We start from the raw sequence: 13838 nt of genomic DNA, 5'->3' as shown, positions 1-13838 counted from the left end.
GGTGGAAGGCCAGTTGCTCTGGGGTCCTGTGACGGGATCTCTGTGCTCTTCTGAAGGGCTTTGCATAACCCTTCTTACATTGTGAGGCCTTGTTACCACGCCCATCCATGTGCAGTCCAGTGGCCTAATCATGAGATGACAAGGTGCTCTCCCTGCTCCGCAGAGCTCCCAGGAGTCTGATAGCAACCCAAGCCAGACCCAGCCTCAGTTCAGGCTCTTATAATTGGTTCCAGACTCAGCTATCAGATTACAAATGATCTCAAACATGTCCCACAACTTCTTACATAAGATCTCTCTCCATGGCACTCTAACCTCAGTCACCTTGAGCTTTCAAAAGGCAGGCCCATCAAACTGCACCTTCAGGCGTGGCTGAAGGTCTGAGACAGGGAAGGCTGGAAAATTTGAAGCAATGCACAACTCCAGAGCTGCTTGCTGTCCTGGGAGGTTAGAACACATCTACAACTTCCCTGGACTAGGGGGCCAGAGAATTCTGTGTTCCCAAGTCTGCAAGTAAAGTTAAATTGTGTGTAGTTCTCTTTCTGATGCCTAAATTAGATGCCCATACTTTTGCCAAGAGGCCAGGCTGCCTGCTATCTACCTTTATACTCAGAGGACTCACTACTTTTAATCATGTTGGGGACAACTCTTTCTATGCTAAATCAACAACATCTCTCCAAAGTATCCATTCGACTGACCAGACATTTGACAAAGTGTATTTTTCTCCACAGTAAAATAAAATGCAAAGATTTGCAATTAGAAACTTGTGGGTCTTCAGTCTCTGATGTTTGTGAAATGCATCTTCTTACCTTTCCCTACTTCCACATGTTCCAGCGAAAACAGCCAACCCATTTGATGATACTGGTTTCTAAGTTTTGTTTTAAGGCAGGGTCTCATGCACAGCTGGCCTTAACTTCTGATTCTCCTGTCTCTACTTCCTAGGTGCTGTGATTACAAACATGTACCACCACACTGAGGTTTTGTTTCTTTTCTTTTCTTTTTCTTTCTTTTCTCTTTCATCTTTATTAACTTGGGTAGTTCTTATTTACATTTTGATTGTGATTCCCTCTCCCGGTTTCCGGGCCAACATCCCCCTAACCCCTCCTCCTCCCCTTCTCTATGGGTGTTTCCCTCCCCATCCTCCCCCCATTACCGCCCTCCTCCCAACAATCACATTTACTGGGGGTTCAGTCTTGGCAGGACCAAGGGCTTCCTCTTCCACTGGTGCTCTTACTAGGATATTCATTGTTACCTATGAGGTTGGAGCCCAGGGTCAGTCCATGTATAGTCTTTGAGTATTGGCTTAGTTTTGTTTCTAATGTGCGTTTGTGTTAAGATGTCTAGTCTTGTCTGGATCTACACCATCTCAGCCATACCAACAGCCTCTCCGGGGCTGTGAAGGAAAGCACGGTCTTTTGTTCCTATGCTGCCCTCTGCTGGATACCAGGAACTACTCAGGCCAATAAGACTGTGGTGTTGGTTCTGGTTGAACAAATTGTTGCTTGATGAAGTGAGGAAGCTCTTCAGGGATATGTGCGTGCAGAATTTAGGAGTGACTGAAAGGCTCTGGCCTTGGGAACACCCCATCCTGAAAATGTGAAGATTCCTTAAGTCACCCTGAAAGATGAAGGTATCATTTTAAAAGTTGTTAGTTAAAGTGCATCTTCGATGCCAAGAACATTAAAGCAGTGATTTGGAGAACCTTTTAGAAACTTAGGCCACATGAATACTACTTTGTCCACACAGTGATCTTCAACAAAAAGTTTGGATCAACAAAAGAATGCCCAAGTAAATAGATGTCCAGGTCCCATTCACAGTTCCTTCTAGTCAGCTGCAGTGGACTCTGCCCTGGCCATTGGGATTTTGGGAAAAACACCATGCAATTCTTCAACTTTTAGCTAATAGAAAAATTGAACACAGAAAATTGGATGGCAAGTGTAACTTGTAGCTGGGAACCAAGTAAGACACATGTGAAAAATAGATCAACACTCGGGATTCCTCGGGCTGTGAACGTTACAGCTGTATACATGGCCTGACTTCCTCTCCTGTGTCTTGGTGCTCTTCCTAGGGTCATGAAGCTGCCCTCAATCGTGTGTAGATGGGAGCAGGTGCACATACAACACACTCACTTCTGCTCTGAGGAACTCTGACCATGTTATACCACCTCCCATTGGTCCCATGGGCTGCCTCACTCTTGCCCTAGAACCTTGCTGCTCCACCTTGCCAATGGCAGACCCTCGCCTATCTGGTCATTCCCCTCCATCTGACCATTTCACCAAATCACAACAGCATTCAAATTTGTCCTGGGGTTGACTGTGTGTGTGTGTGTGTGTGTGTGTGTGTGTGTGTGTGTGTGTGTGTGTGTGTGTGTGTTTGTGGGGGAGGTAGCAAAGACACCATGCAAAGCCTGTTTGACTATGGTTATGTGTATACACAATGAAGACTGTCATGTCTTATTGGAGTGGAGAATGGACCTTATTTTTATTCTATAATGCCATTTCCTGCAGTATCTGTTAACATGATAACCACCACAGGTTCTTTCAGTATCTGTTTGGTATACTTATCTCCTGCTTTTGGAATATCTCTCTATGTCTTTTCCAGTGTGCGTGTGTGTGTGTGTGTGTGTGTGTGTGTGTGTGTGTGTGTGTGTGTGTGTGTGAGAGAGAGAGAGAGAGAGAGAGAGAGAGAGAGAGAGAGAGAGAGAGAGAGAGGGAGTGGACTGGGAGTGTATAATAACCACACCTTCCTTCCTCCAAAGAAATTGTACAGTCCTCTAACATGCAGAGTGGAGGTCTTAGCCACAGTGTGGGGGACAGGAGAGAGCTTTCAATCAGGAAGGACTTTTGTGGTTGTGGGTGGGGCCAGGGTGAGCTTGTGAGGCTTGGATCTTACCCTGGCACCAATACAGGAAGTGCCCAGGCTTTCTAATCAGCGTCTCCAGATATGGAGCTAGAGGGGAAGGCGACAGGTGAGGCTTAAAACCCGCCAGCACTCAGAGGTCACAAAGTGGAGTCAGACTCTGTGTTACTAAGCACATAATCAGGGTTTGGCTTTTAGATCCAGTCTGAAGATTGTTGTGAACTAATATGTTTAGGCTTTTTTATTTAGCAAAATTATTCACAAGGTAAAGTCAACTCACTACTTTCCCAAACGTTCATTTATTCCCTTCGCCATTTTCCATGTCAGCTTTCTTTGAGAGTGACAATTACATTTTATCTCCAACACTCAATTACTATAGAAACCTCTTCTTTTTTAAAAAAAAAATCTAATGTCTGGCACTGCAGAAAGGAATTTAGGAGTTGCCCGTGGTATGCAATATTCACATCTTTCAATATTATACGTTGTCTCTTCAAGCAGAGTCGTATCAGTTATACAAAGCGGAAAAACTGCTCGTTACTGTGAGTTATTCTCTCCCACCTTTGTCCTATTTTCTGGGTCCTTCCAGCCTGTTCACCTGCCGCTCACAGAGGGTCTCTATCTACACTTTCACTTTCCATTGCAAGTAGACTTCTGGCAGATGGTACCTGGTGTCTACTGATGAAGTGGCAGATTCTGGGAGCAGTCTCTGAAGCTCTGACCCAATCCTAATCTTAATGAGACCTTGTGTCCCCAGTAATCCTGCCTCTCTCAGGTACTGAAATATCACCCAGGACCGTGTCTGCATTCCACTTAGGGAAAGCAGGACATTACAGCTCTGTTTGCCTGTCTCTGTGGGTCTTCAGAAGAGTTCTGGCAAGAGAGGCTCCCACGCTTTTTGCAGAGGCAGTAGGATTTTGTTTCTTCATGTAAAAGAGTTTGCGCAGTATTGTGTGCCTAGACCCTCAGAGACAGGCTTTATCCAGCCTTGCTATCTGCTGTCATTCTTACTCACGAACACCTGCCTGACATCCGTGGAGAAGTCTGTGATGGGTGGAAAGTCCCCTCGGGTTTGTGGTTCTCAGGAGATTATGGTCCTACACTTTCTCACAAGTGGACCTTAGCATGGCAATGTGACAATGTTGTCTACTTGGGGGTGAATCATGAAGTGATAATCATATCCTACCTCTCTTTCAATCAGCTGTCTTCCCTAGACCCCAGTAACCATTCCCCAAATCTTCCCCTGAAAAGCTGTGTTTTTATGTCAGCATCTCTCTTTATCCTTCTATCCCTGCCCCGTGAGGATGGATTCATCTTCAGCCCAAGACACAACTCTTGATTTGATTTCTAAAAGGAAATTTATTTCAAAGTTGAGATACAAATACCCCAACTGTACAATTGTGCAGTTTCCTCTGTAAGATTCATCTTTGGCAAATAGCCATCCTTTGTGGAATAGCCCCATCTTTGCTCCTCTGGTACTGAGGCTGGCAGAGACCCATTTATGTGTGTTCAGTGTGTTCTGTCTGAGGTGGATTCTTAGCCAAGAGCTCAGTCCAGAAAGCCACTTCTTCTCCTTTCAGTTTCTGGGCTTGCTGGGTGGTGGCACCAATCTGCAAATACCCTTCCTTCTGATCATATTCTGGCCAGTGAGGCAGCCCCTCTCCATTTGGGTTCCTGGGAACAGAATCAAAAGAATTTCTTAAGACTGTTCTATGACGGTCCATCCCTCTGAGGTCTGAGTGGATCTTTGGCTTATCTCAGTGGAGAGGCTGACAACCTCCACAGAGAGCTTACATCTTTTGGAACAGCCCAACCGATTCTCAAAAATTCTCGCTATAGAGCACTAATGTTACACAGAACGGTCAGGACTTATCACTCAGACTTCAGAGTCATCTTTCCTAAAAGATATGCCCGGCCACACCCTATCCACCTTATTCATTTTTGCCATAAGCCTCACCCATTTCGAGCAAAGTTGGCCCAGAACTTCATCACCAACTTGCTAAGATTGGTCTCCTCTTCTGAGGCGCCCTCTGTGAGGAAGGGAAAAAAATGTTTTGTTATTGGAAGTATGAACCAGATGTAGCTTCATCCATGAGGCTGTTAGAAAGGCAGAACAAGATGCTCACTTCTTCACGACTCAATGAAATGCTCCAGTGTGAGAAGGCCCTGGCTAATCACTGTGAATGCTCAGGGGTTGAGGGGAGAGACCGATCTGTCCCCCAGCAGTGGGAATGTGCGCACGCACCATGAGCTTGCTCCTTTGCTGTCCATGTTCGTCTGCCATTCCCTCCTTCCTTGGGGTCAAAATGTCACATTCCAGAGTGCCCTTTGTTTTGGATATTTGCTTCTGGGTCTTTTCTGAGTCACTTATACACAGTATTATTATCAACAGGCTATAAAAGACATCAGAACTACAAAGGACTAAGGAGTAGTCCAGCTAGGAAATGCCCATAAGAAGCCATGAGCTGGAGTCATGAGCCTATGGAAATGCTGAAGAGGGTTAGGACACTAAACACATCTGTGACAGGATTTCCTTAAATATCACATTATTGGGCTGGAGAGGTGGCTTAGTAGGTCAAGGCACTTGCCACACTTACAACATGAGAATCTGAGTCATACTGCTGGGACGCATAGTAGAAGGTAAGGAACTATTCACGCAAGTTGTTCTCTGATCTCCAACAAGCATGGGTGTGTACACACTCACGTACACATACACACATATAAATATACACATGTAGCTATAGAGAAACATATCACACAATATACACATACACATACATACACTCGAAAGTGCACATATACACACACACATGTATACACACACAGAGAGAAATCCACACACATATACATATGCACACGCAAAAAAATAAATCTAAATATCACATTATTAAGTCTATCATAGATTTAATGATGCCAGACAATCTTCCTATGAAGTGGAAATAGAGTAGACAGTTAAGGAAAGATGAGGGTAAGGAGAAGGGAGGGAAGAGGAGGATCAAGTGAAGAGAGGGAGGTAGGAGGAGGGCGAGGAAGGGAATGAGGGGAGAGACAGTTACATTCAGGCTCATTGAGGCATAGTATGGAAATTCAATATAGTAGAAGCTCCCTAAAATGTATGCATATATGAAGTCAATTTAAATAAAATTGATGACAAGTAAGGGCGGGAGACAAAATCCCAACTGGACATCTCTTGTCACTAAAAGAAGCTTCCAGTTCTGGGATTGGGTTACATCTAATTAGATGTTGGCCAAAGAGGTCTCATGGGAAACCCAAAACAACCCAGACTGTTGTCAAGACTATAGGTTGCTCTCTACAGGCTAATGGGAGGCCCCATTGCTGGAGACAATACCTATACAACTCATTGAATACCTATACAACTCATGGAGTGATCAATGAGGCGCCTACAGAGAGCCTTCAGCCATACTCTCTAGTGTCTTTGGTACAAGAGGGTATTCTGCACACTCCCAATAGAGCAACATAAACACCGAGCCAGCTACAAACCCTTTGATCTACAGCAGTGCCCTGTCTGGAAGATGGCACAAAGCTTGAGGGAGCAAGCAGCCAATGTCCCATTTTACTTAAGGTCCATTCCATAAGACGCTGGAACCCATACCTGACACTGCTTGAATGATGATGAACCAGAAACTAGAGAGCTTAGGGACCTGGCCAAAAGCAAATTCTACTGTTGTAAAAAAGTTAGTAAACAAATAAAATTTAAAATGTAGCAATAAAAAGACTCCTAATGACTTTCTGCTATACTCATAGATCGGGTCCTTGCACAGACACCATCAAAGAAGTTTCTTCCCGCAGAAGATTAGAACAAATACAGAGACCTGCAGCCAGACATTAAGCAGAGACTGTTCTGGAACACTCAGCCTTAAATGGATTGTTTCCATCAAATTCATCTCTTTAGGATTCAGGGAACACTACTGAGGAGGAGGTGGAAAGAACATAAGAGCCAGAGGGCATGGAGGACACTAAGGAAGCAAGGTCCTCTAATGAACAGGATAGATACACATGTGAACTCAGAGACTAAGACAGCATGCACAGAGCCTTCACGGGTCTCCACCAGATGGCATCCTAGAGCTGTAAAAAGTGGACACATGCCCCCATCCCTAACTTAGAAGCCACCTTTAATTGATAACCACATGCAAATGAAAATTTAATTTCACCCAAATCCCTTGGGGGAGAGAGCTGAGCACTCAGAAGTGCAGACCATCCTGAGACCGCAGGACAGTCCATCACTTCTGCCCACCTTTGCCCACATTCCTGGCCCAAGAGGAAACTGCATAGTGCCTCTGGACACAGGAATACAGGAGCAGTCAGCTGCAGGAACCTGGAGTCCAGGTCTGCACTTGGAACTGAACTGAACTGGTCAAACAGCTCCCTGCCCAAATCCCGTGTGTGTATATGTGTGTGTCGGGGGAGGCAAGGGGAGCTGGATCCTCAGAAGTGCAGATGCTCCTGAGAAATCAGAGGAGACTACTCTCTGCCCACATTCCCTACTCAAGAGGGAAATGCCTAGTGCCATTTGTGCCCCCTGCACACAGGGACCTAGGAGCAGTCAGGGGCAGGACCCTTCCAGTTCCTGCCCTCACCTAGAGCTGAAAACCAGCCCCCACGAGGGACTATATGACTGACAGCAGAACACTCTGTTCCCAGAACTGGCTGAAAGAAAACAGGAAAAGAGGTCTATAGGAGTGCTGATACACAGGCCTACAGGAGGGTCAAGCCACCATCAGAAACAGTAAGACAAGCTAACACCAGAGACAACCTGATGGCAAAAGGCAAGCACAGGAACCCAAGCAACAGAAACCAAGACTATTTGGCATCATCAGAGTCCAGTTCTCTCACCAAAGCAAATACTAGATATTCAAACACACTGGAAAAGCAAGATTTAGATTTAAAAATCATATTCTATCATGATGATGGAGGACTTTAAGAAGATCATAAATAACTCCATTAAGGAAATACAGGACAACACAAGTAAACAAGTAGAAGCACTTAAAGAGGAAACAGCAAAATCCCTTAAAGAATTACAGGAAAAACAACCAAACAGGAGAATGAATTGAACAAATCCATCCAGGAGTTTAAAATGGAAATAGAAACAATAAAGACAGCACAAAGGGAGACAACTCTGGAGATAGAAAACCTAGGGAAGAGATCAGGAGTCATAGATGCAAGCATCACCAACAGAATACAAGAGATAGGAGAGAGAATTTCAGGAGCAGAAGATACCACAGAAAACTTCTAAACAACTGTCAAACATAATGTAAAACAGAAAAAGCTCCTAGTCCAAAACATACAGGAAATCCAGGACACAATGAGAAGATCAAACATAAGGGTAATAGGTATAGAAGAGAGTGAAGACTCCCAACTTAAAGGGCCAGTAAATATCTTCAACAAAATTATAGAAGAAAACTAAAACTTCCCTAGCCTAAAGAAAGAGATGCTCATAAACATACAAGAAGCCTACAGAATTCCAAATAGATTGGATCAGAAAAGAAATTTCTCCTATCACATAATAGTCAAAACACCAAATGCAAAAAACAAAGAAAGAATATTAAAAACAGTAAGGGTAATAGGTCAAGTAACATATAAAGGCAGACCTATCAGAATTACACCAGACTTCTCACCAGAGACTATGAAGGCCAGAAGATCCTGGACAGATGTCATACAGACCCTAAGAGAACACAAATGCCAGCCCAGGTTACTGTATCCTGCAAAACTCTCAATTAACATAGATGGAGAAACCAAGATATTCCACGACAAAACCAAATTTACACAATATCTTTCTACAAATCCAGCCCTACAAAGGATAATAGATGGAAAAGCCCAACACAAGGAGGGAAACTACACCCTAGAAAAAGCCAGAAAATAATCTCCTTGCAACAAACCCAAAAGGAGAGAGACACACAAATATAATCCCACCTCTAAATATGAAAATAACAGGGAGCAACAATCACTATTCCTTAATATCTCTCAACATCAATGGACTCAATTCCCCAATAAAAAGATAGAGACTAACAGACTGGATACATAAAGAGGACCCAGCATTTTGCTGCATACAGGAAACACAATTCAGAGACAAAGTCAGACACTACCTCAGAGTAAAAGGTGGAAAACAACTTTCCAAGCAAATGGTCGGAAGAAGCAAGTTGGAGTAGCCATTCTAATATTGAATAAAATCAACTTTCAACCAAAAGTCATCATCAAATAAGGAAGGACATTTCATAGTTGTCAAAGGAAAAATCCACCATGATGAACTCTCGATCCTAAATATCTATGCTCCAAATGCGAGGGCACCTTCATTCATAAAAGATACCTTACTAAAACCCAAATCGCACATTGCACCTCACACAATTATAGTAGGGGATTTCAACACCCCACTGTCATCAACGGACAGATCATGGAAATAGAAATTAACCAAATGGACTTAGCAGATATTTATAGAACATTCTGTCCTAAAACAAAAGGATATACCTTCTTCTCAGCGCCTCATGGTACCTTCTCTAAAACTGACAATATAATCGGTCACAAAACAGGCCTCAACAGATACAAGAAGATAGAAATAATCCCATGCGTCCTATCAGATCACCACAGACTAAGGCTGGTCTTCAATAACAACAAAGACGACAGAATGCCCACATATACATGGAATTTGAACAATGTTCTACTCAATGATAAATTGGTCAAGGACGAAACAAAGAAGGAAATTAAAGACTTCTTAGAATTTAATGAAAATGAAGGTACAACATACTCAAACTTATGGGACACAATGAAAGCTGTGCTAAGAGGAAAACACATAGCTCTGAGTGCCTGCAGAAAGAAACAGGAGAGAGCATACATCAGCTGCTTGACAGCACACCTAAAAGCTCTAGAACAAAAATAAGCAAATACACCCAGGAGGAGTAGGAGGCAGGAAATAATCAAACTCAGAGCTGAAATCAACCAAGTAGAAACAAAAAGGACCATAGAAAGAATCAACAGGGGGCTGGGGATTTAGCTCAGTGGTAGAGCGCTTACCTAGGAAGCGCAAGGCCCTGGGTTCGGTCCCCAGCTCCGGAAAAAAAGAACCAAAAAAAAAAAAAAAAAAAAAAAAAAAGAATCAACAGAACCAAAAGTTGGTTGTTTGAGAAAGTCAACAATATAGATAAACCCTTAGCCAGACTAACGAGAGGACCCAGAGAGTGTGTCCAAATTAAGAAACTCAGAAATGAAAAGGGAGACGTAACAACAGAATCTGAGGAAATTCAAAAAATCATCAGATCCTAATATAAAAGTCTATATTCAACAAAACTGGAAAATCTGGAGGAAATGGACAATATTTTAGATAAATACCAGGTACCAAAGTTAAATCAGGAATAAATAAACCATCTAAACAACCCCATAACTCCTAAAGAAATAAAAGTAGTTATTAAGAGTCTCCTAACCAAAAAGAGCCCAGGACCAGATGGGTTTAGTGTAGAATTCTATCAGACCTCCATAAAAGACCTCATACCAATACTGTCCAAACTATTCCACAAAATAGAAACAGACGAAGCACTACCAAATTCCTTCTATGAAGCCACAATTACTCTTATACCTAAACCACACAAAGACCCACCAAAGAAAGAGAACTTCAGACCAATTTCCCTTTTGAATATCGACGCAAATATACTCAATAAAATTCCTGCAAACCGAATCCAAGAGCACATCAAAACAATCATCCATCATGATCAAGTAGACTTCATCCCAGTAATGCAGGGATGGTTCAATATATGGAAATCCATCAACGTAATCCACTATATAAACAAATTCAAAGGTAAAAATCACATGATCGTTTCGTTAGATGCTGAGAAAGCATTGGACAAAATTCAACACCCCTTCATGATAAAAGTCCTGGAAAGAACAGGAATTCAAGACCCATACCTAAACATAGTAAAAGCCATATACAGCAAACCAGTAGCTAACATAAAATCAGTCTGGAGGTTCGTCAGAAAATTGGACTTGGCACTACCTGAGGACCCAGCTATACCTCTCCAACATACAACAAAGACACATGCTCCACTATGTTCATAGTAGCCTTATTTATAATAGCCCGAAGCTGGAAAGAACCCAGATGCCCTTCAACAGAGGAATGGATACAGAAAATGTGGTACATATACACAATGGAGTACTACTCAGCTATCAAAACCAATGACTTTGTAAAATATCATCCTGAGTGAGGTTACTCAATCACAGAAAAACACACTTGGTATGCACTCACTGATAAGTGGATATTAGCCTAAAAGCTCGAATTACCCAAGATGCAATCCACAGACCACATGAAACTCAAGAAGAAGGATGACCAAAATGTGGACGCTTCACTCCTTCTGAAAAAGAGCAACAAAAATATCCATAGGAGAGGATAGGGAGGCAAAGTTTATAACAGAGACTGAAGGAACGGCCATTCAGAACCTGCCCCACATGGCATATAGATACACACACACACATACACACACACACACACACACACACACACACACACACACACACACACACACACACATATATATGTATCTCCTCCAAAATTAGATAAGATTGATGAAACTAAGAAGTGCAGGCAGGCTGACAGGAACCGGATACAGAGTTCTCCTGAGAGACACAACCAAAACATGTCAAATACAGAGGCGAATGCTAGCAGGAAACCACTGAACTGAGAACGTGACCCCCATTGGAGGAATTAGAGAAAGGATTGAAAGAGCTGAAGGGGCTTGCAATCCCATAAGAACAACAGTGCCAACCAACCAACCAACCAGAGCGTCCAGGGACTAATCCACTACCCAAAGACTATACATGGACTGACCCATGGCTCCAACTGCCTATGTAGCAGAGGATGGCATTGCTGGGCACCAATGGAAGGAGAAGCCCTTGGTCCTGCCAAGGTTGACCCCCAGTGTAGGGGATTGTCGGGGGGCGGTGGTAAGATGGGGTGGACAGGGAAGGGAACACCCATATAGAAGGGGAGCGGAGGGGTTAGAGGGCTTATGGACAGGAAACCAGGAAAGGGAATAACATTTCAAATGTAAATAAAAAGTACCCAATAAAAAAGAGAGAGAGAGAAAAAAATAAAGTAGTAACTTAAAAAAAAAGAAAATTTAATTTCCTTCAAGGGAGGAAACAAACTACTCTTAAGGGTAGGCTGTATGCCCAGCAGGAGATAGCCAATAGGAAACACACTGAATGACATCTCTGGAGGCTCCTTGTCTTATAATGGCATTTTAGGACTTTTTCTTTGTTTAAAAACCGTCTTATTTTTATTTTACTTGAATATTATTGATATGTATTTTTTCCTTTTACTTTTCCCCACAGGTCCTTTGCATATATATTTTAGCTTTCAGTTCAGTGCTTTAAGGAGATTCTAAGTTGCTCCTGTTTCTTGTGCCTTTTCTTGGGCTCTTTTCCTTCTGCTTGTTTTGTTCTTTTCTAATGTGTTAGTTTTTTCCATATTTATTTTATTATTATTCCTTAGAAGCCTGTTTGTTTTCTAACGAGAGACAGAAAGGGGGTACTGGGAGAAGAGGTGAGGGGGAACTGGGAGGAGTTGAGGGAGGGGAAACTGAAATCAGGATATAGTATGTGAGGAAAAAAGGCTATGTTCAATAAAAGGGAAAATACGTCATGTAACAATTCAAGGTTGGGGGAGAAATTAAATTGTGGTAATCTAGACCTAGATCTGTGCTTTGTGGGTGATTCACCACCTCTCTCACTGATGCCCCAGATCATGATTCTGAGAATGACTATGGCTAGGGACACATGAGCTATCTTTATGTTTGATAGAACAGAAGAAAGTTTGGGGACTGCCTAATGGAGCTCAGTTCTGCTATAGAAAGGCCAGGAAACCAGCATTAGGAAAAAAAGAGGAACTTACTGAAGGCCCCAAACCAAGACTAGAAAACCCAGTCCTCCTGACTCCCAGAGCACACCTGGCCAAGAGCCCATACCTTTTAAAAATGGAGTCCCAAATACAGAGAAGATTTCATCACCATGGTCTCCCTGAACTGTCTGGGGTCTCTGGTCAGACACGAAGCTTGGGCGATACTGAAACTCATACATGTAGGTGGGCGCTCCGGCATCTGAGGAGACATGGATGGGTGTACAGTTCATGTTAGCAGTCACACATCTGGGTGGCACTGAGATCTCCATCCCTGAAGAAGATGGTTGATTACCAGTGTAGGACAGAAGCAGCTTTTGGAAAGCCTGGTCACCTGCTTGGGTTGCACAGCTGGTTGAGGTAGACCTGGGGATCTGAGCCAGGTGTTTATGGAATGCAGGATGAGCAGGTGCAATGCAGGCAGCGAGCGTTTGGATGTGTTTAGTGATCGTCCACTGTGCCGCTTCATTCTGAGGAGATCAGCACCTACGCATACTCATCCTGGTTTCGAGCATCCCAGTGCTAAGATCGTTTCAGAAGCGAGGGAGAAATATTAAATCCCCCAGAGAAAAGCTCGTGGAGCTCATTGTCTCTGCTGCTGCCTTGTGAACACTTGCTAGGGTCCTTTAAACGGAAAAATACGTGTACTAATGAGTAACATAGAAGTCAGTGATGCTAACTTGTGAAGCCATGTTCAGGACACCATGGGACCGTATTCTTAATTTGTAGGGCCTTTTTTCTTAGCGTATGGGTTCTGTACAAAAATACTGCTAACAATGAACATTAAAATACCCATTCAAAATGATATAAACTGTGACACAAAAAATGTTAAAAAAAAAAGTTGGGCTGGAGAGATGACTTCGTGATTAAGAGAACTGAATGCTCTTCCAGAGGACCTGAGTTCAGTTCTCAGCACACAAACAGCAATTTACAATAATCTTGTAACTCAAGTTCCAGGATTCGGTTCCTTCTGGCCTTTGTGGGCATCAGACATACTTATGGTGCACAGACATACATAGGCAAATCTACTCGTACACGTAAAATAAAAAAAAATTAAATGAAAAATAGATAAAATTGTACAGTTGTTATA

The 13838-nt window shown here is 42.9% G+C and overlaps 1 protein-coding gene across 2 annotated transcripts in view; it reads right to left on the bottom strand.

The window, feature by feature from the left end:
- Positions 1-4192: 4192 nt before the first annotated feature.
- The window catches only part of Ces1c (carboxylesterase 1C), a 28631-nt gene continuing 18985 nt past the window's right edge, over positions 4193-13838 (bottom strand). For both annotated transcript variants that reach the window (XM_087593857.1, NM_017004.1), the window contains 3 exon segments: positions 12819-12950; positions 4811-4883; positions 4193-4527 (listed from right to left, as the gene is read on the bottom strand). In XM_087593857.1, the coding sequence (XP_087449983.1) occupies positions 4353-4527; positions 4811-4883; positions 12819-12950 (380 nt within the window). In that variant the 3' untranslated portion in view covers positions 4193-4352.

This window comes from Rattus norvegicus, chromosome 19 (genome assembly GCF_021556685.1).
Source record: "Rattus norvegicus strain SHRSP/BbbUtx chromosome 19, alternate assembly SHRSP_T2T, whole genome shotgun sequence".
NCBI classification, from domain to species: domain Eukaryota; kingdom Metazoa; phylum Chordata; class Mammalia; order Rodentia; family Muridae; genus Rattus; species Rattus norvegicus.
Note: the sequence above shows the minus strand (reverse complement) of the source record. Positions and strands in the feature narration are given on the sequence as shown.